The sequence below is a fragment of the Hypanus sabinus genome, assembly GCF_030144855.1.
Source record: "Hypanus sabinus isolate sHypSab1 chromosome 31 unlocalized genomic scaffold, sHypSab1.hap1 SUPER_31_unloc_3, whole genome shotgun sequence".
Classification (NCBI taxonomy): Eukaryota; Metazoa; Chordata; class Chondrichthyes; order Myliobatiformes; family Dasyatidae; genus Hypanus; species Hypanus sabinus.
The window spans coordinates 74,848-95,755 of NW_026778955.1; the positions used below are offsets into that span (position 1 = coordinate 74,848).

A 20,908-nucleotide genomic window follows, 5' to 3' on the forward strand; every position below is an offset into this window, starting at 1 on the left:
ATTTTCTCTGGTCCCACTAGAAATTCTTCAAATTGCCTGTAATTGATGACCTGTTTGATTTGTGCACCAACAAAAATGCTTTCCTTAATCTTGGTGTCAGTTATTCTGGGAAGCATCTATCTAAATATAAAAATGTTTCATGGCAATTTTTGTGCCTGGTGAAAGCAAATTCCATCCTTACAGTCCTGAACCCAATAATTATTACTGAAACATGTCCTGCCATGCAGCAGCCGCGCCGCCTAAGCATGCTGAAACAAGACAGCAAACTTTCCAGCTTACATTGTAGGCAACATTTTAATTGACCTGAATTATGAACTGAAATAATAAACATAAGTGATTTCAAAAAATGGTGTGTCATAGGGAAATTTCATGATGACTTTCATGATCAGTAGAGCAAAATTCATAAGATACACCTACAGGTATTCAGGAAGCAAAATCTTTGTTGTCCAGTGTTTTCTTTCTTCTGCCTCCCTCTCATCTTAGAGTGGAGTGACATTTGCAACTTTTTAGTCTGCTAGAACCATTGAAAAATTTAGTGATTTGTGATACATCATTACTCAGTTCAGTTCAGTTTCAGTTTATTGTCATTTAGAAACAACAAATGCAATTAAAAAATGAGACAACGTTCCTCCAGAATGATATCACAAAAGCACATGACAAAACAGACTACACCAGAAAATCCACATAACGTTTGGTAATCTCCAAATCCAGAGTCCAGAGAGGCTGCTGCATATTAATATTGTGCTACCATCTTAGCACTTTCCTTGGAAAGGAGCTCTAAACTCACCAGACAAAACAAGACTGCCCAGACACACCAAGTCAGGAGACCAACTCTACCACCCAACAAACAAAAAAACTAAAGCTATAAGACCTATACAAAACCACAGAGTTACATATAGTTATAGTTAACATATAGTTATAACAGTGCAGACAATACCATAATTGATAAGAAACAGACCATGGGCACAGTAAAAAGAGTCCAAAGATGTTAAAAGACTACAAGTTACATTACTCGTTACATTAAGAGAAAACTAAGAGGGAACTTCTTCATTCAGAGGTAGGGAGAGTGTGCAATGAGCTGCCAGAGCAAGTGGCAGGGATGATTACAATCTTTTAAGAGAAATTTGCTGAGGTCCATGGATGAGAAGGATATGCAGGGTTATTGGTCCAGGTGGAACCCAGCAGATTAATGCTTTGGCACTGACTAGATTGGCTGAATGGCATTTTCCAGTTTTGTAGAGTTCTATGACTCTAATGCCTTCACAATCTCTTCAGCTACCTCTTTTTGAACCCTGGGGTGTTCACCTTCTGGTCCAGGATTCTTATCTACCTTCAGGTTTTTCAACTTCCAAAACTTTGGTAAAAGCTTGTATCCTCACTTCTGCCCCAGATACTCCTGAAGGTTAGGCATTTATGTAATAAATTTATAACCATAACCATATAACAATTACAGCACGGAAACAGGCCATCTCAGCCCTTCTAGTCTGTGCCGAACGCTTACTCTCACCTAGTCCCACTGGCCCACACTCAGCCCATAACCATCCATTCTTTCCTGTCCATATACCTATCCAATTTTACTTTAAATGATGAACACTTTAATACTTTAAATACCGAACCTGCCTCTACCACTTCTACTGGAAGCTTGTTTCCCACAGCTACCACTCTCTGAGTAAAGAAATTCCCCCTCATGATACCCTTAACCTTTTGCCCCCTAACTCTCAACTCATGTCCCCTTGTTTGAATCTCCCTTACTCTCAATGGAAAAAGCCTATCCACGTCAACTCTATCTATCCCCCTCATAATTTTAAATACCTCTATTAAGTCCCCCCTCAACCTTCTACGCTCCAAAGAATAAAGACCAAATTTAATTACACAATTGTGGGTGACTTCAATCTGCAGGAGGATTGGGAAAGTCAGATTGGTGTGAGATCGCAAGAGAGAGAATGCATTGAATGCTTACGAAATGGCTTTTTAGAGCAGCTGATGGTTGCGCCTACTCGGGGGAACCGCTATCTTAGATTGGGTGTTGTGTAATAACCCAGATATTATTAGGGAGGTTAATGTAAAGAAACCATTAGAAGGCAGTAAATATAATATGATTGAATTCCTACTGCAATTTGTGAGGGAGAATCATAGGTTACATGCGTAGTATTGCAGTGGAATAAAGGGAATTACAGAGGCATGAGAGAGGTGATTCCGCAAGTGGACTGGAGAAGGGTACTGGTGGGGATGACGCCACAGCAGAAATAGCTGACATTTCTCGGAATAGTTCATAACGTACAGGATACATATGTCCCGCAGAAGTACTTCTCAAACGGTGGGGCTAGGCCAGGGGTCGGCAACGTTTACCACTGAAAGAGCCAATATGGACCCATTTCCCACAGAAAAGAAAACACTGGGAGCCACAAAACCCGTTTGACATTTAAAATGAAATAACACTGCATACAACGGTTTTTTTTGCCTTTATGCTATGTATAAACAAACTATAATGTGTTGCATTTATGAAATTGATGAACTCCTGCAGAGAAAACAAAATTACATTTCTGCATGCAACAAAAACATTTTGAACTCCGAAAAAAAGACGTTGGGTTGAAGGTTACTCCATAGGTAGCCTACCTTGGATCTAAGAATTAAAAGAAATCGCGCACTGGCGGGTGTCAGGCATTGGCAGTGGTGATGTATATTAATAGCGATAAAAAACACATTGTAGCGGTGTAGCGCTACACGCAGCGCTAAAATAAAGACACTGCAGTCAAAGGTAACTTTATTCGAATTAAACAGCCTTGATTTAAAGCCTCCCTCAACCTGCCCCCGTGGGCACGGATGCTCCAAAAGACACGTACTCACAAACCCCTGTCTATCTCCCTTAGCCGGAACGGTGGCTAATTGTGAGCCGGTTTGGATGTGCCAGGAAATGGGGTCTCCACAACGTTTTTAGATTGTACAAGATCACCATAATCTTCAAATTTCAAATTACATTTCAAAAACTAACAAACTACGGGGAGCCGCAGCACAGAGATCAAGGAACCGCGGGATGCCGACCCTTGGGCTAGGCTAACGTGGCTGACAAAGGAAATTAAGGACTGAATAAAAGCATATAAGGTAGCAAAAGTGGGTAGGAAGTTAGATAATTGGGTAGCTTTTAAAATCCAATAATAGATAACTAAAAAAAAAGCTACAAGAGGGGGAAAGGTGAAATATGAGAGCAAACTAGACAATAATATAAACCATTATAAAAAATGCGAAAGGGAGGCAAGAGTTGATATTGGACCACTGGAAAATGATACTCATGAGGTAGAAATGAGGAAGAGATAGTCGATGAACTTGGTAGGTTCTTTGCATCTGTCGTTTCTGTGGAAGACGCTAGCAGTGTGCCAGAGATCCGTGAGTGTCAGGGTGCAGGAGTGAGTGCCATTGCTATTACAAAGGAAAACATGGTAGGCAAACTCAGGTTCTTAAAGTGGATAAGTCACCTGGACCAGATGGACGACATCCTAGAGTCCTGAGAGAGGCTGCTGAAGAGATAACAGATGCATTGGTCATGACCTGTCAAGAATCACTTGATTCTGGCATAGTCCTGGAAGACAGGGAAATTGCAAATGTCAATCCACTCTTTGAGAAGGAAGAAGGCAAAAGAAAGCAAACTATAGTCCATTTAGCCTAACCTCAGTGGCTGGGAAAGTGTTTGAGTCTATTATAACAGATGAGGTTTTTGGGTACTAGGAGACTAATGATAAAGTCAAAGACAGCATAGCTTCCATACAGGGAAATCTTGTCTGACAAATCTGTTACAAAGTCATAAGCAGGATGGACAAACGAGAGGCAGTGGATGTAATTTACTTGGATTTTCAGAAGGCATTAAACATGAGACTGCTTAACAGGATAAAAATTGGAAGAAATACTGGCATGGATAGAGGAATGGCTGACAGCCAAGAGGCAGCGAGTGGGAATAAAAGGAGCCTTTTCTGGTTGTCTAGCAGTGACTAGAGGTCTTCAGGATTCAGTATTCGGTCCGCTACTTTTCACATTATTTGTCAATGATCTGGATAATGGAATTGACGACTTTGTGGCAAGGTTTGCGGATGATACAAAGATAGGTGGAGGCATTGGTAGTGCTGAGGAAGCAATGCGATTGCAGCAGGACACAGACAAATTTGAAGAATGGGCAATAAAGTGGCAGATGGAATACAATATTGAGAAATGTACGACAATTTATTTTGGCAAAAGGAAAAATAGTGAACTATCATCTAACTGGGAAGAAGGTTCAAACAACAGAACTACATAAGGAAATACGAGTCCCCCAGAAAGTTAACTTACAGGTTGAGTCTGTGGTAAAGAAGGCAAATGCAATGCTGGCATTTATTTAAAGTGAAGTAGAATATATAAGCAATGAGATAATGCTGATACTTTATAAGACACTACTTAGGCCACACTTACGAACATAAGAACAACATAAGAAATAGGAACAGGAGTAGGCCATCCAGCCCATCGAGCCTGCCCCACCATTCAATAAGATCATGGCTGATCTGCCTGTAAACTCAGCTCCATCTACCTGCCTTTTCCCCACTACCCTAATTCCCTTACTATATAAAAACCTATCTAACTGTATCTTAATTATAATTAATGAGGAACCCTCAACTGCTTCCCTGGGTAGAAAATTCCATAGATTCACCTCTCACTGGGAAAAACAGTTTCTCATCATCTCTGTCCTAAATCTGCTCTCCTGAATCTTGAGGCAATGTCCCCTAGTTTTAGTCTCACCTACCAATGGAAACAACTTTCCTACTTCTATCTTATCTATCCCTTTTGAAATTTTTTATGTTACTGTAAAATTCCCTTCTCATTCTTCTGAACTCCAGAGAGTATAGTCCCAGGTGACTCAATCTCTCCTCATAGGTTAACCTCTTCATCCCTGCAATCAAACTGGTGAACCTCCTGTGCACTGCCTTCAAAGTCAGTATATCCTTCCTCAAGTACGGAGACCAGAACTGCACACAGTACTCCAGGTGCAGCCTCACCAGTACCCTGTATAGTTGCAGCATGACTGCCAACATTCCGTTAGAGTTAGGGTATGTGGGACCCATATCTCAAAAAATGTGTGCTCTCATTGGAAAGAGTCCAGAGGATATTCAAGAAGATGATTCCTGCACTGACCTATGTTTAATCAATGCAGGTCAGGGGTATTAAATCTCACTGAAAGCCACTGAATGTGGAAAGGTCTAGATAGGGTGGATGAGGAGAGGACTGTTCGCATGGTGGGTGTAGCCATAACAGAGGGTACAGCCTCAAAACGGAGGAGTGACCTTTCAGAGTAGTTAAGGAGAATTTTACTTAGTCAGAGAACAGTGAATCTATGGAATTCTCTGACATAGACGGCGGTGGGGGCAGAAGCTAATAGTTTGCTGATCAGTCAGGGCATTACAGGATATGCTGAGGAGGCAGGTGCATGGGGTTGAACGAGAACCAGGATCAGCCATGATAGAACGGTGCAGCAGACTCGATGAGGCTGAACAGCTTAATTCTGCTCCTATGTCTTCTGGTCTTATACTGCATTAGGGTTAGGGTTAGGGTTAGGGTTAGGGTTACCCTAACCCTAACCCTAACCCTAATGCGTGTCTTACACAGTGAAGATTGACACAAAATACTTATTACATTTTTCCACTGTTTCTTTGCTCTATTGCCAACTCGCCAACATCATCTTCCAGCGGTACAAAATCAACTCTTGCCTCTCTTTTACTCTTTATATATCTGAACAACTTTTGATACTTGGTATCATTGGCACACTTACCTTAATTTATCATCTTGTCTGTCCTGCATGCTTTTTTTAGTTGTCTCCTGCTAGTTATGTAAAAGCTTTCCAATCCTCTAATTTCCAAGTAATTTTTTCCCCAAAGTTCGAGCAGGTGAGTGGCCTCTACCCATTGTGAACTTGCTCGTGTCTCTGTAGTTGAGATGACCGAGTAAATTCTTTCCCACAGTCTGAGCAGGTGAATGGCCTCTCCCCGGTGTGAACTGACTGGTGTCTCAGTAGCTCAGATGACAAAGTGAATCCCTTCCCACAGTCCGAGCAGGTGAATGGCCTCTCCCCAGTGTGAACTCGCTGATGTACCTTCAGTTTAGATGACAAAGTGAATCCCTTCCCACAGTCCGAGCAGGTGAATGGCCTCTCCCCAGTGTGAACTCGCTGATGTACCTTCAGTTTAGATGAGCAAGTGAATCCCTTCCCACAGTCCGAACAGGTGAACGGCCTCTCCCCAGTGTGAACTGACTGGTGTGCCATTAGGGTGTAAGACCGAGTGAATCCCTTCCCGCAGTCTGAGCAGGAGAACGGCCTCTCTCCAGTGTGAACTCGCTGATGTACCTTCAGTTCGGATGAGCAAGTGAATCCCTTCCCACAGACTGAGCAGGTGAATGGACACTCCCCACTGTGAACTGCCTGGTGTCTCAGTAGGTAAGATGACAAATTGAATCCCTTCCCACAGACTGAGCAGGTGAATGGCTTTTCCCCGGTGTGAACTGACTGGTGTCTCAGTAGCTGAGATGACAAAGTGAATCCCTTCCCACAGTCCAAGCAGGTGAACGGCCGCTCCCTGGTGTGAACTCTCTGATGTACCTTCAATTGGGATGAGCAAATGAATCCCTTCCCACAGACTGAGCAGGTGAATGGCCTCTCTCCAGTGTGAACTCGCTGATGTACCTTCAGCTTAGATGAGCAAGTGAATACCTTCCCACAGTCCGAACAGGTGAATGGCTGCTCCCTGGTGTGAATTCGCTGGTGTACCAGTAGGTTGGATGACCGAGTGAATCCTTTCCCACAGTCTGAGCAGGTGAACGGCCTCTCCCCGGTGTGAACTGACTGGTGTCTCAGTAGCTCAGATGACAAAGTGAATCCCTTCCCACAGTCCGAGCAGGTGAACGGCCGCTCCCCGGTGTGAACTCTCTGATGTACCTTCATTTGAGATGAGCAAGTAAATCCCTTCCCACAGTATGAACAGGTGAATGGCCTCTCTCCAGTGTGAACTCGCTGATGCACCTTTAGCTTAGATGAGCAAGTGAATGCCTTCCCACAGACTGAGCAGGTGAATGGCCTCTCTCCAGTGTGAACTCGTTGATGTACCTTCAGTTTAGATGACTGAGTGAATCCCTTCCCACAGTCTGAGCAGGTGAATGGCTTCTCTCCAGTGTGAACTCGCTGATGTACCTTCAGTTTAGATGAGCAAGTGAATCCTTTCCTACAGTCTGAGCAGGTGAACGGCTGCTCCCCAGTGTGAACTCGCTGATGTGCCATTAGAGTGGATGACCGAGTGAATCCTTTCCCGCAGTCTGAGCAGGTGAACGGCCTCTCTCCAGTGTGAACTGACTGGTGTCTCTCTAAGTGAGAGGATTTAGTGAATCCCTTCCCACAGTCTGAGCAGCTGAATGGCCTCTCTCCAGTGTGAACTGACTGGTGTTCCAGTAGGTCGGATGACCGAGTGAATCCCTTCCTGCAGTCTGAGCAGGTGAACGGCCTCTCTCCAGTGTGAACTCTCTGATGTACCTTTAGATTAGATGACCGAGTGAATCCCTTCCCACAGTCTGAGCAGGTGAACGGCCGCTCCCCAGTGTGAACTCGCTGGTGAGCCATTAGGTCAGATGACCGAGTGAATCCTTCCCTACAAATTCAGCAGATGTCCAGCCTCTGCCCAGTGTGAACTGACTGGTGTGTCCGCAGGTGCAAAGACTGACTGAATCCCTTCTCACACACAGAACATGTGAATGGCCTTGTCCCAGTGTGAACTTGCTGATGTACCTTAGTTGAAATGACTGAGTGAATCTCTCCCCACAGTCTGAGCAGGTGAATGGCTTTTCCCCTGTGTAAAATGACAGATGTGCCAGTCGGTCAGATGATCGAGTGAATCTCTCCCCACAGTCTGAGCAGGTGAATGGCTTTTCCCCTGTGTAAAATGACAGATGTGCCAGTCGGTCAGATGATCGAGTGAATCTCTCCCCACAGTCTGAGCAGGTGAATGGCTTTTCCCCTGTGTAAAATGACAGATGTGCCAGTCGGTCAGATGATCGAGTGAATCTCTCCCCACAGTCTGAGCAGGTGAATGGCTTTTCCCCTGTGTAAAATGACAGATGTGCCAGTCGGTCAGATGATCGAGTGAATTGCTTCCCCACAGTCTGAGGAAGGTTGGTCGAGTGAATCTCTCTACTTCTTAAATATCTGGACAGGATCAGCAAAACTGGCGTATTGTATTTGAGATTCCCGTAGACAATTCCTTGTCATTTTTAACCTGTAAAAAGATTTACAAAATCCATCAGTGGGTGTAGGACAACATTTCAGATGAGATCACTTGAGTTGTTAAGGTGTGATCTGGCATCACACTGTTACAGTGAAGTTCAACCTAAGTTGGAGAGAGAAATCATCTTCTAACTGGGCATAGTGCTGGTATCTGGAATGACCATCAAATTCTCTGATGCTCTTCCTGTCTCCTCTGTAAGAATGGGGCATTTCTGCCATCTCCAATCAGTGACCTGGCTCAGTTTGACTCTCTCCATTGGTACTATTCCCTGTCCCCACTGAGCTGCATGGGTTACTGGCCCCACAGTAACAGAAACACTCTCACACAAATATCTGGCAGTGCATTCCACACACCCACCGCTCTTTGTGTAAAGAACAACTTACCCCTGACATCCCCTTGGTATCTATTTCCAATCACCTTAAAACTATCTCCCCTCGTGATGAGGGAGTTATCAGAGGATTGTAGGATAGCAAAAGTTAATTCGCTGTTCAACAGTGAACATAGAACATAAAAATCTACAGCATGTTCCAGGCCATTCAGCCCACAATCTTGGTGCCAACTACATAACTTACCCTGCCAAGAGTTTCCCTAGTGCATAGCCCTCTCTTTCTCTAAGCACCATATACCTACCTAAGAGGCTGTTAAAAGACCCTATTGTATCTGTCTCTACCAGTGCTGCGCATTCCACACACTCACCACTCTCTGTGTAAAAAACTTACCCCTGACATCCCTCGGTACCTATTTCCAAGCACTTTAAAACTATGCTCCCTCGTGTTAGCCATTTCAGCCCTGGGAAAAGCCTTTGGCTATCCACATGATCAATGCCCCTCATGTATTTTATTTTCAATGCCTTCATCCAAATCGTTGATATAAATTGTAAACAGCTGTGGTCCCAATACCGAGCCCTTTGGCACCCCACTAGTCACCTGCCATTCCGAGAAACACCCATTCACCGCTACCCTTTGCTTTCTATCTGCCAACCAGTTTTCTATCCATGTCAATGTCTTCACCCCAATGCCATGAGCTTTGATTTTACCCACCAATCTCCTATGTGGGACCTTATCAAATGCCTTCTGAAAATCGAGGTACACTACATCCACTGGATCTCCCCCGTCTAACTTCCTGGCTACATCCTTGAAAAATTCCAATAGATTAGTCAAGCATGATTTACCCTTGGTAAATTCATGCTGGCTCAGCCCAATCCTATCACTGCTATCTAGATGTGCCACTATTTCATCTTTAATAATGGACTCTAGCATCTTCCCCTCTACTGATATTAGGCTGACAGGTCGATAGTTCTCTGTTTTCTCCCTCCCTGCTTTATTAAAAAGTGGGATAATATTAGCCATTCTCCAATCCTCAGGAAATGATCCTGAATCTAAGGAACATTGGAAAATGATTACCAATGCATCTGCAATTTCCAGGGCCACCTCCTTTAGTACCCTAGGGTGCAGACCATCTGGACCTGGGGATTTGTCAGCCTTCAGTCCCATCAGTCTTCTCATCACCGTTTCCTTCCGAATGTCAATCTGTTTCATTTCCTCTGTTACCCTATGTCCTTGGCCCATCCATACATCTGGGAGATTGCTTGTGTCTTCCTTAGTGAAAACAGATCTAAAGTACTCATTAAATTCTTCTGCCATTTCTCTGTTTCCCATAACAATTTCACCCTATTCATTCTTCAAGGGCCCAAAGTTGTTCTTAACTATCTTCTTTCTCTTCACATACCTAAAAAAGCTTTTGCTATCTTCCTTTATATTCCTGGCTAGCTTGCGTTCGTACCTCATTTTTTCTCCCCATATTGTCTTTTTAGTTAAGTTCTGTTGTTCCTTAAAAACTTCCCAATCATCTGTCCTCCCACTCACCTTAGCTCTATCATATTTCCTTTTTTTTAATGCTATGCAGTCTCTGACTACCTTTGTCAATCACTGTGGCCCCTTTCCCCCCTTTGAATCCTTCCTTCTCTGGGGGATGAACTGTTTTGGCACCTTGTGCATTATTCCCAAGAATATCTGCCATTACTGTTCCACTGTCTTTTCTGCTAGGCTGTCCGTCCAGTCAACTTTGGCCAGCTCCTCCCTCATGGCTCCATAGTTTCCCCTGTTCAACTGCAACACTGACACCTCCGAGCTGCCCTTATCCTTCTCACATTGCAGATAAAAGCTTATCATATTGTGATCACTACCTCCTAATGGCTCCTTTACTGCAAGATCGCTTATCAAATCCTGTTCATTACATAACACTAAATCCAGAATAGTCTTGTCCCTGGTCGGCTCTCGTACAAGCTGTTCCAAGAATGCATCCCGTAGGCACTCTACAAACTCCTTATCCTGTGGTCCAGCACCAACCTGATTCTCCCAGTTCACCTGCATGTTGAAATCCCCCATAACTACTGCGACATTACCTTTGCCACATGCCAATGTTAACTCCCTATTCAACTTGCACCCAATATCCATGCTACTGTTTGGTGGCCTGTAGACAACGCCCATTTGGGTCCTTTTGCCCTTACTGTTCCTCAGTTCTATCCACACAGACTCTACTTCTCCTGACCCTATGTCCCTCCTTGCAAAGGACTGAATCTCAATCCTCACCAACAGGGCCACCCCACCCCCTCTGCCCACATTTCTGTCCCTACGATAGCATGTATACCCTTGTACATTCATTTCCCAGGTCTGATCTCCCTGCAGCCATGTCTCCGTTATCCCAACAACATCACAGTTACCCATTCGCACCTGGGCTTCAAGCTCATCCGCCTTATTCCTGACACTTCGTGCATTCAGATATAGAATTTTTAACCCATTTCTCCTCTCTCTGTTTGAATCGCTGCCTATTGTGCTTAACCCAGCTCCCCGAACTCCCATCGGGCTATACGCCCCTAGAATTTTGTTGTCCTTCCTACATATTCTTTCAACACATTTAACTCTATGTTCCGTCAGACCATCCCTCTGTACACGAGTCCTCCTTATCACTTGTTGACCGAACCCAAGATGTCGTATCCCATCTCTGGGCAATTTCAGGCCATGAAGTCAACCACACCAACTGCACCCCTGTCCGGATCACTGTGAAAGAAGGAAAGACTCTCCCATCCATTCCGCAATACCCCCTCAAGCCCGAGGCAATGTTTTGAGGATGGAAGCTCTTTTGTGGATCCAGCAGGAAAGCGATATTCTGGCTATGCGACAGTGACGGACAGTGAAAATAATTGAGCAAGTCTCTTTTGAAGCAGTTGTCTCCGCCCAGAAGGCTGAGCTGTTTGCTCTGACTTGTGCCTGTATCTGAGCAACAGACAAAAGTGCGAACGTTTACACAGTCTCCCGTTATGCGTTTGGAGTTGCACATGACTACGAGGCTCTCTGGGAACATGGGGATTCCTGACTTCCTCTGGCCACCCCATTAGTAATGCCACCTTTGTAAACAACTTACTGCTCTACAACTACCTTGAGTTTTGGCTATTATTAAATGTGCAGCCAACATCCACATGTCCCACCTGGTCACTAAAGGCAATGCTTTAGCAGATTAGACAGCGAAAAGTGCAGCACAATCCTCAGTAGTTGTACTCCCCTCGGGTTCCCGTCAAGCAGCCCTCTGTGACTTAAGCAGAACTGGTTTGCCAGACATGGGGGAGGTGCATACTTTTCAGGGGGACGCCTCTGAGGAGGAGTGCAAATGGTGGTCCCAGATGGGGTGCCAGAAAGACCCTAACCTTGGTTTTTGGATCACCCCAGCGGGACAGGTTTGTGCTCCTACATAGTTTTTACCACTATTGGTCGATTATCTACACAACTGTACAAACCTGGGAAAGGAGGGAATGGTTGGTAACCTATACCCTGCAAACCGGGTCCGACTCCCTGGACAGGTGGACCTTTTTCAAATCTACAAGTTGATTTTATTGAATTTCCTCGAGTACATTGCTATAGTTACTGCATAGCTATTACAGATGTGTTTAGTAGATGGATTGAAGCTATTGCAACTAATAATAATAATGCTATGACTTTTGTGAAGGTATTATTATGGGATTAAATCCCCAGGTACGGCCTGCTAGAGATGCTGAGCTCTGACAATGGCCCACACTTTGTGGTGAAAGCAAGCAAAGGGGTATGTAACAAACTAGCTATCAAGCAACAATTCCACCGTGTACACCACCATGGGCTGCTGGCATAGTGGAATAAGCCAATGGCACTCTGAAGAGTAAATTGGCCAAACTAATGGCGGAGACTGGACTCACTTGGTTGAAGGTCCTACTGTTACCCCTATTCTACATGAGGGTTACCCCACAGGGGAAAACAGGGTTGTCACCAGCTGAAGTTATTTATGGTCAGCCCATGAGGACACCCTGGGGAATAAAACCTTGTATACCATTGCTCCCAGAAAGTCTACCAGCAAAATTGGATATGCATACCCTAGGGGAAGAGATGGGGAAATATATATGCCAACAAACCAAACTTTTCCAAGCATGACATTTACAGATACGACAAGCTTACAAGGAAGAGAACTACCCCGCAGAGAGGAGTGACTATCCCACCATAGAACCTGGGAATTCTGTTCTGATCAAGAACTGGGATTGAGGGAGACTCAGACTTCAGTGGAGAGGACCTTATTGGGTGTTGCTGACCACTCCCACAGCTGTGAAACTGAAGGGGCAATCTCGGTGAATACATCGAACCGACGCCAAATGTGTTACTGAGTAGAAGGACTCTCTTGGACTAAAGGAAAATGTATTGTTTGATAGTGGTGTTCGTGTTTATGTCTTTGAGAGGGCTCACCCAGCTTCCAGGGGCCCCATGATAACACCTTTCTGTCTCTCTGTCACATCTATGCCAAACAGGTAGAACTAGGGGCCTCCTGGGTTTGTGCCAAAATTCGGCAGCATGGTAAAACTAGGATTCCAATGTCAGTAATCCTGCTCAACCAGAGTGAGGAACTCTCAACCTGGGCTTTCTCAAATAACACCCGGGGAAGTGAAGTGAGGAACTGTGGTCCAATCAGAGATGACTGTGGCTGACAGTGTTTTGAGGGATGGTATCTCAGGTCCCCACCAAATGGAACTTCCTAGACTGGGAAACATACATCTTGGCCATACTTGCAGGTGCCCAGCAGCAGAGAGGAATAACTGAGACTGAGCGATTTTGGATAATCACTTTTTTCTCCTATGGAGTAGCCACGAGAAATAATTAATTTGGCTACAGCACTTGAGGAGCTGGCCACAATATTGCAGGCGGGCTGACAGAAACACAGGCTCAAATAACAGAAATATCCACTGAAATGATTGTAATCCAGTAAACAATCCTACAGAATCGTGTGGCTTTAGATTTTACCCTAGTTGAGAAAGGGGGAACCTGTGCTATTATTGACATAGAATGTTGCACTATATCCCTAATGAGTGTGTACTAACATTACATCCCTCTCTGAGCACACTGCCAAGGAGATTCACAGCATCAAGAAAGTAGGGCAGGATTTACACGGGTTCACGGGTTGTAATGGTGGCCTTCGAAGGCTTGTTCGGTAACATGTGGGCATGATGTTGTATTATGGCTTAATAGTTGTACATATCATTGTTATAATTACTGTTGCATGCTGTTTTTACCCACTTATAAGTCAATGCTGTACTTGGTTGATTTCTCTGTAAAAAAATTACTGCTTTGTTGATCATGACAAAGAGGGAATGATAAAATATGTAAAAGGGTTAACACTTCATTAAACAATAGTAGTCTGTTTTTCTGAAAGAAACTGCTGATGATCAACAGTTGTGCTAACCCATGCTGAGCCATATTTCTTCTAGAGGATAGCTAGCTAGGGTTTCAGGATGCTTATCTCCTGTGCACTCATGTATAGAGATAGGACAGTTTCAGTCTGTTCTGTGTGTGTAAGCCATTATGATGATTTTGTAATTTATCTTTAAGGGCTGTCATGTAGTAAATAACTTTGGCTCCAGCCTGTCTTGTGTGGGGGGTATCTGAACGGATGTATTGTGGTGTAAGGGGTATTGCTGGTCAGTTAGTGGATTGGGCGGGAATAGTCATAGACTGTTCCTGTTTGAGCGACTAACTGAGTAAGCCCCGGGTGTCTGGAATAAAGAGTTTGTACTTGTACGGTCTCTGAGTTACTTTATCCAGATTCGACTTCCACAGAATGGGAGTGGTTTTAAAGGGCTGGGCTGCTGGAAGCACATTACCAGACCTGGGTCTGACAGAGGCATAACTGGTTTTTCTGGGCACATTCAGTCTCACTCCAACTATTCCCTACCTTCCTTTGTAGAGGTATGTAATGTCTAAAGGACCAGTGTTTGAGTAAATGAGACTCAGCAAACTTTTTCCTGACTGAGTCACTGGAATCTCTGAGTCAGATGGGTTCTCTCCAGTGATGCTCTCAATCCTTGGGCTGGTTCATTTGTTGCTGTTCCCTCGTCTTCAGTCATGGTTTGTTTCCAGTTGGGGTTTTTCTTCCAATAAATCTCTCACCGCAGGTCTGACTTTAACATGAAAGATACTGAAGCACATTAACAATAAAAAGGAGAACCAAATATTTCTGCTTTATGTTTCTAAGAACAAAACTCACTTAAATTTAAACGTTGAAGGCAAATATAATGCTCTCAGTGAACAATCTTTTATTGCCCCTCACATGTCACAAAACGATATGGGATAAGAAGGAGCCATCATTCATTTATGGTAAGACATAAGACACAGGAACAAAAGTAGGTGATTCGATCCATCTGGTCTGACCCACCACTCAACCATGGCTGATTTTTATTCCAACACCATAACCCTGCCTTCCTCCTGTAACCCTGATGCTACTTTGCAATCATGAATATATCAATCTCCATCATAAATGTACCTAAATGGCAGCCTCAACCGACTTCTGTGGCAATAAATTCTAGAGATCAGATATCTTTGGAAAAAAAATTTTCTCATCTCAGTTTTAAAAGGAAAAATCTTTGTTCTGAGACTGTGCTGTCAGATCACAGACTCTCCATCTAATGGAAACATCCTTTCCATGTCCACTGTATCCAGGCTTTTCAGCATTCAGTAGGTTTACTTAACCATACATGCCCCCACCACCCCAACCGTCTCTCTGAACTCCATTGAGTACAGTTCCAGAACCAGCAAATGTATGTTTATGTATGTTCCTCGTACATAAAGCCAATCATTCCTGAGATTATCCTTGTAAACCTCGTTAGCAACACCTGTACTGAACACACTTTCAGGAATAACAGACAAATTGGTACCAGGATAATTCACAGGGAAAAGTTGTGCTTTCTTTACTGTTCTACTATCACAGAACGAGCCATTTCCATTTCCAGGTTAAAACAGGCCCATTTCAGGAAATTTAACCCATTCCAGGGTGAATGTAATGAAAAGAAAATGGAATTACCAGAAATGCTTAGCATGTTAAAGAACAGCTTTGGGAAGAGAACAACTTTACAATTCAGGTTAATTACGTTTCATCAGAATGACTTCAAACATTTTCAGTTTTTAATGCAGATCTCCAGCAGATTCTGCTTGTTTTCCACTGAGTGACAGGCAGGTGACAGTGAGGGGGAGATTTCCAAACAGAGTTTGAACAGCAAACTCACGGGTCTATTTCTACTGTTGTAAACACGGAACAGCCCATTTACTCATAGTCTCTCCCTGTGAGGATGGAATGGGAACTCATCCTCTCCTCAGATTATCAGTCATGCTTCCAAAGGGACTCCAGAAACAAACAACTGATCCCAGACCAGAAATACTCGCTCAACACCACATAAACCCTAGAACCACGATCCCCAGGTCCATTTGACCTAGATCAAAAACTGTGCTGAATCTGCCACTCACCCACCCTGAGAGTCTCACACATCGTCCCCACATCTCAGACTGGGTGGTGCAATCCAGGAATTCCCCACAAGCAATGTCCAGCTGCTTGAAATTTGTGCTTCATTTCACAAGGAGGAACATCCAGCCCCATCTGTAAAAGCACTAACCAAATTCAAAGCCAAAACACCAACAGTTCCATATGCCTGGAATGCCGATCACAGGATTATAGCCCAAGCACAACTCTCCCACTACTCTTTGCTGCTAGTAAAATGCTGCAGTGTGTCAGCCAGTCACTGTTCAGAAACTTGCACCTTCACACCAGTGCACATCAGAACTGGTACCCAATGACCCTCTGGCATTCCAGCTAACAAAAACTGATTCCAGAAGTACTCAGCAAGGTCAAAGGTGCAAAAGAATACTTTACAATGAAGACAAGAGTTAGAAGAAAGTTTGCTGATATATAACATTGAGGCAGTGGGATACAGGGTGGACTGAGATTGAACTAGATGGTTGATGTATACCACTGAAGCATGTGGGGGGAGGGGCGGGTTGGGTTAGGAGACTGGACAGAGGTTGAACAAGATGCACAGGGAATGAGCAGATGAAACCAGGTGGGCGAAGGGATCAAGGACAATCGCTGATGGTCCTCCAGCAATACACAGATACTGAATTAATAGTACATACTACTGTATAAAAGATTCTAAAATGACAAAGTTAGAACAAACAACAAGAACCTTGCCATATATACTTTGATCCTCACACAATTTTTAATCAACACACCATAGAATGTTTCCCATCTGGACACTTCATGCTTTGTATGGTAACTACTCTACCCATAACTGTGCGGAACTGCAGAGACCTTTGGATACAGATCAGCACATCACAGAAACCATTCTCCGCCCTAGACTCCCCAGTCCCTCGGTAAAGCAGGGAGAGAAATCAAAGATCCCCACAACCTGGGATGTTCTCCTTTCTCACCCATCCCACTCCAGGAGAAGACACAACAGTCATTAGGCTCAAGGACACATGCAAGGAGCCTCATGAAGCGAGGCAAGTTGGGGGAAGCTAATGGGACTCAGTAACATCAGATTTCCCCAACACAACACAGAGGAAGCATCACCACCCATCCGGGGACTGTGTACACACACCACGTGATCTTGCATCACAAAGCTGAGGGACGGGGCAAATCTGCGGTAAACAGCCTCACGTGATGCTCGGCTCCCAAACGCAGGAGGCAAGAACCTTTTCCCGATCCCGCAGATGATCCGCTTTAGCACTGATCTGAAAGGAAAACACCACCCACCCGGAGACAGTAAGCATGCATGAAATGATTGTTAATCTGCAGTTAAATGGGAGGGGCAAACATGATCACGTGACTGGTGGGGTCTCAGTGAATGGATGGTCATAACAGGTATGGCCGGCCAAAGGCCTGTTTCTACGCTGTGTGATCCACCACTCCAGCTGTGTTGCCTTAAGGCATTTGTTTAGCTTTATTACATTTTTGCTTTAGTAATTCATTTGTAATTATTTTCTAGTTAAAGCTACAGTTGTTGAAAGCAAATTCGTTGTCTGTGATGTAACGCGGCATGCAATGACGTCACACCCGGTTTCGCCGCATCTTGTGGGTAAATACCAGTTTGGAGAAACAGGAAGGAGGGCGCTTGTGTGTGCAGGATCAGCGTGAGAGAAGTTTTCATTCTACGCACTAAGAAACATCATAGAAGTAACACCGTACGTTCATAAGATAATCGATATGTTGAAGTAAAAATGATAACGCTGATTCTGTTAAAAATAATGATGGTTGATAAAGTTTATTTTCTTGTCCTATTGAAAGCGTTACTGGATAGTTTGTGTGAAGTGTATTTAAAGCCAGTTGATGGTGTAGGTAGATTCTCACTGCATGTTGTACTTTAATGTAATGTAGTTCGTTGTAGTTCTACTTTTACAAGTATTTATGATGTAAATGTGATGCCAAGAAACAAATACTGTATATGTTTTGTATTGTTTTATCAACAGTTTTCACCATACATTAATGTGGAAGAGTGAACAGTAAACGGTTAATCTTACTGAGATCATGCCCTCATTGACTATGGATTACCTCGGTGTTTAGTTCAGAGTTCCTACACCTGTACGAGAACACTACACCGGCCATGCTAAGTTAACAATGGTGGCACCACAAGACATTGATTTCAAAACTCCACACCCCTCTCCAACCTGAAGTAAACCTGACTGCACCCCTTTGTCACCACTGTGAATATCTGTTTCTGTCAAGCTCACATACAAATTGGTCACTTCTGCTAAACAACTGGCAATTGATGAAGTTACTGTGTCTTCTTCCATTAATGTTGCTTCCTTACAGTAAAACTAACCCTCTCAGAATCAGAGATTAAATCTGGCCCCAAACACTGTGCTTTCATTCCTGCACATTGTAACTGGAACCATCTCACTGAGGGTCTGATGGAGACACAACCCCTGCCCTCTGCGCATGTGATCACATTTCCCCTGCTTCTGACATTTCAGATACACTCAGAATGGTTTTCTGATTCAGTCTGAAGGTTATGGTACATTCAGCTCGTCATCAGACCTGACAAACCATGTCTTCCCACAGCTGGTTCCACCTGTTGGTGTGTCCTCTTTCCTCCCCCTCCACACAAACTCCTCACTTGAGACTACTGTCTATACCTGTGACACAGGAAATCACATCACTGTCACTCTCCTGATACCGTGTCTGACCTACTCATCTCCGGGTATCCTCCCTCCACAAGTCTCTTCCTCAGTTACCATATGTGAGATTATATAAAAACAATTAAAACGATCTATCAGACAGCTCCTGTACCCCTCCACCTCTGACCATGCTTCACTGCTTAAAACTCTCCCTCCTCAGCCCCTTCCTCTCTCCCTTTCCCCTTGCAAACTCCAGATATGCCAGCCGATCCAAATTCACTGTGTGGACATTTATATCTCACAGAAGGCTGAACGAACCCGTGTCCTTCTCTGATACATTGACACCCAATTCCTTCCCAATCTGCACTAACTGCCCATGACGGTGACAGCTCTTCCCAGACTCTGGGGTTTTGTAACAAACACAATGTTAACATCAAGATTAGACAGTATCTCATATGAAGAGAGAATAGCTGCTCACTGAAAGAGTGTCCGATACAACGGAGCGGATCCTCCCTTGTTTACAACTTCATTTGACCCAGGTCACGGAACGCCCAATCATCCCACTTTCTCACAACAGCGTTTCCACCCTCCCCCGACTACACCCTTCCCTCCACACCCACAGTCCACCCATAACCTCTACGCACACACAGAAGCTCCCCTTCACCCCAAACCCCTCCCAGCCTGGGAACCACACTAACTGATCCCACAGCCCGGCTCGGACGAAAAGCTAAAACCGGTGCTGCGGGACCGGAGAGTCCGGAGCCTCCAGCCGTCCGGCCCTTTCCCACTGCAGCCGGCTCCCGATCTACACAATCCCGGGATCAGCCGCTTACTCACCGCAGCCTCAATCGAAGAACCGCCGAACCGCCGGCGCGTTTAACGGGAAGTTCACGGTAGCACCACCTGTAACCGGAGGGTCTGCGCATCGCCGGATTCGCCGCCGGGGTCGGAGCTCCATGCAGCGCCGCCAGTGGCCGGAGGCAGGAGGGACAACGGAGAGGTAAATCACAAACACGACCAAGTCTGCAGATAGTGGAAACCCAGACTAACACAAACAAAATTCTGGAGGAACTCAGCAGGCCAGGCAGCATCTATCGAAAAGAGTCACATTGTCAGGGTGGCTGATGAGTTCACCAGGAGACAAAGACTGCAGCGACGAGAGGTGTGTGGACCGCGCTGGCAATTCTGGTGTTGTGACCCGAATCGAGACAAACACCACGCTGCCCACTCCTCCGACAACACTGCACAGCACAACACAGGATTCAGTGATGAAACCCGTGATTAATGTTGTTGTCCCATTGAAATCATAGGGAACGTCCCGAGGTGTTTTAAATACGAATGCGCCTCACAGGTGACGTCACACATGGACTCCCACACCGGGATCTGCCCTCACATGCGCGATGTCTTACGTCACCCACGTGCTGGTGAGCTCGAGCTTTGTCGGTTAAATGGCTGGACTAATAATCACGTGACCAGACCCTCCCCCCCCACCAACGCTGCCAACAGAGGATTCAGGAGATTCGCTATTCTCATTGGTGCAAAGCGATGTCAATCACTGGTTACAACCAGTCGGGGAATCGGACAAGACGAGTGGGCATTACCCACACTTGACCGTCTCCCCATCAGAGCGGAACAAGTCTCGAAGTAAATATCCCGCTTCATGATTTATTTCCATTTCCCTCCGAGGGAATTTGGGGGTGTTTGTGAAGCATCTCCTGTGGCTGGAGTCTGATGGATCGCTGAGAAGTAGGAGGAGATCACTCGGCCCATTAGTTTCATACCGGTTCCCCAGGGTGAAGGAAGGATGAAGATGGTGTGACAGAAGGCGGACAGGATGTTTGTCCCGGTGGGGACAGGAGGGGCTGATCTGTGAAAACGTCTGAGCCCATGGTGGTGGCGAGCAGAGGGATTCACCACACTGGGGGGCAAACACTGGCAGACTGTTGACTTGCAAATTGAGCCAATAATCTGGGCAAAGTGACAATTATTTGGGCTTTGTTGAGATTGTACCTGGAATATGGTGTAAAATCCCACTCCCCATACTAACACGGGTTATATAGACCAAAGAACAAACTGCTGGAGGAACTCAGTGGGTCGGGCATCATCTGTGGAGGGAAATGGACCGTCAACATTTCGGGCCGAGACCCTCCCTCTGGACTGAGAGTGGACGGG

At 44.9% G+C, this 20,908-nt stretch overlaps 1 protein-coding gene across 1 annotated transcript; it reads right to left on the reverse strand.

Moving 5' to 3' along the window:
- Window positions 1–561: 561 nt before the first annotated feature.
- Window positions 562–13,068, reverse strand: LOC132385555 (zinc finger protein 585A-like). Its single transcript, XM_059957708.1, has 3 exons — window positions 13,049–13,068; window positions 5,789–7,655; window positions 562–3,577 (listed from the first exon to the last, which is right to left on the reverse strand). The coding sequence occupies exons 1-2, from the start codon at window positions 13,066–13,068 to the stop codon at window positions 5,915–5,917; spliced, it is 1,761 nt and encodes a 586-aa protein (XP_059813691.1). The 3' UTR covers window positions 562–3,577; window positions 5,789–5,914.
- Between the last annotated feature and the right edge of the window lie 7,840 nt (window positions 13,069–20,908).

Bases quoted from the DNA above. Each gene is read 5' to 3' on its own strand.
- LOC132385555 (XM_059957708.1), bottom strand. From the start codon at position 13,068: ATGGGGCCCCTGGAAGCTGG. The intron at 7,656-13,048 runs GTGAGCCCTCTC...CTGCTGAATTTG, and splicing joins ATGGGGCCCCTGGAAGCTGG to TAGGGAAGGATTCACTCGGT.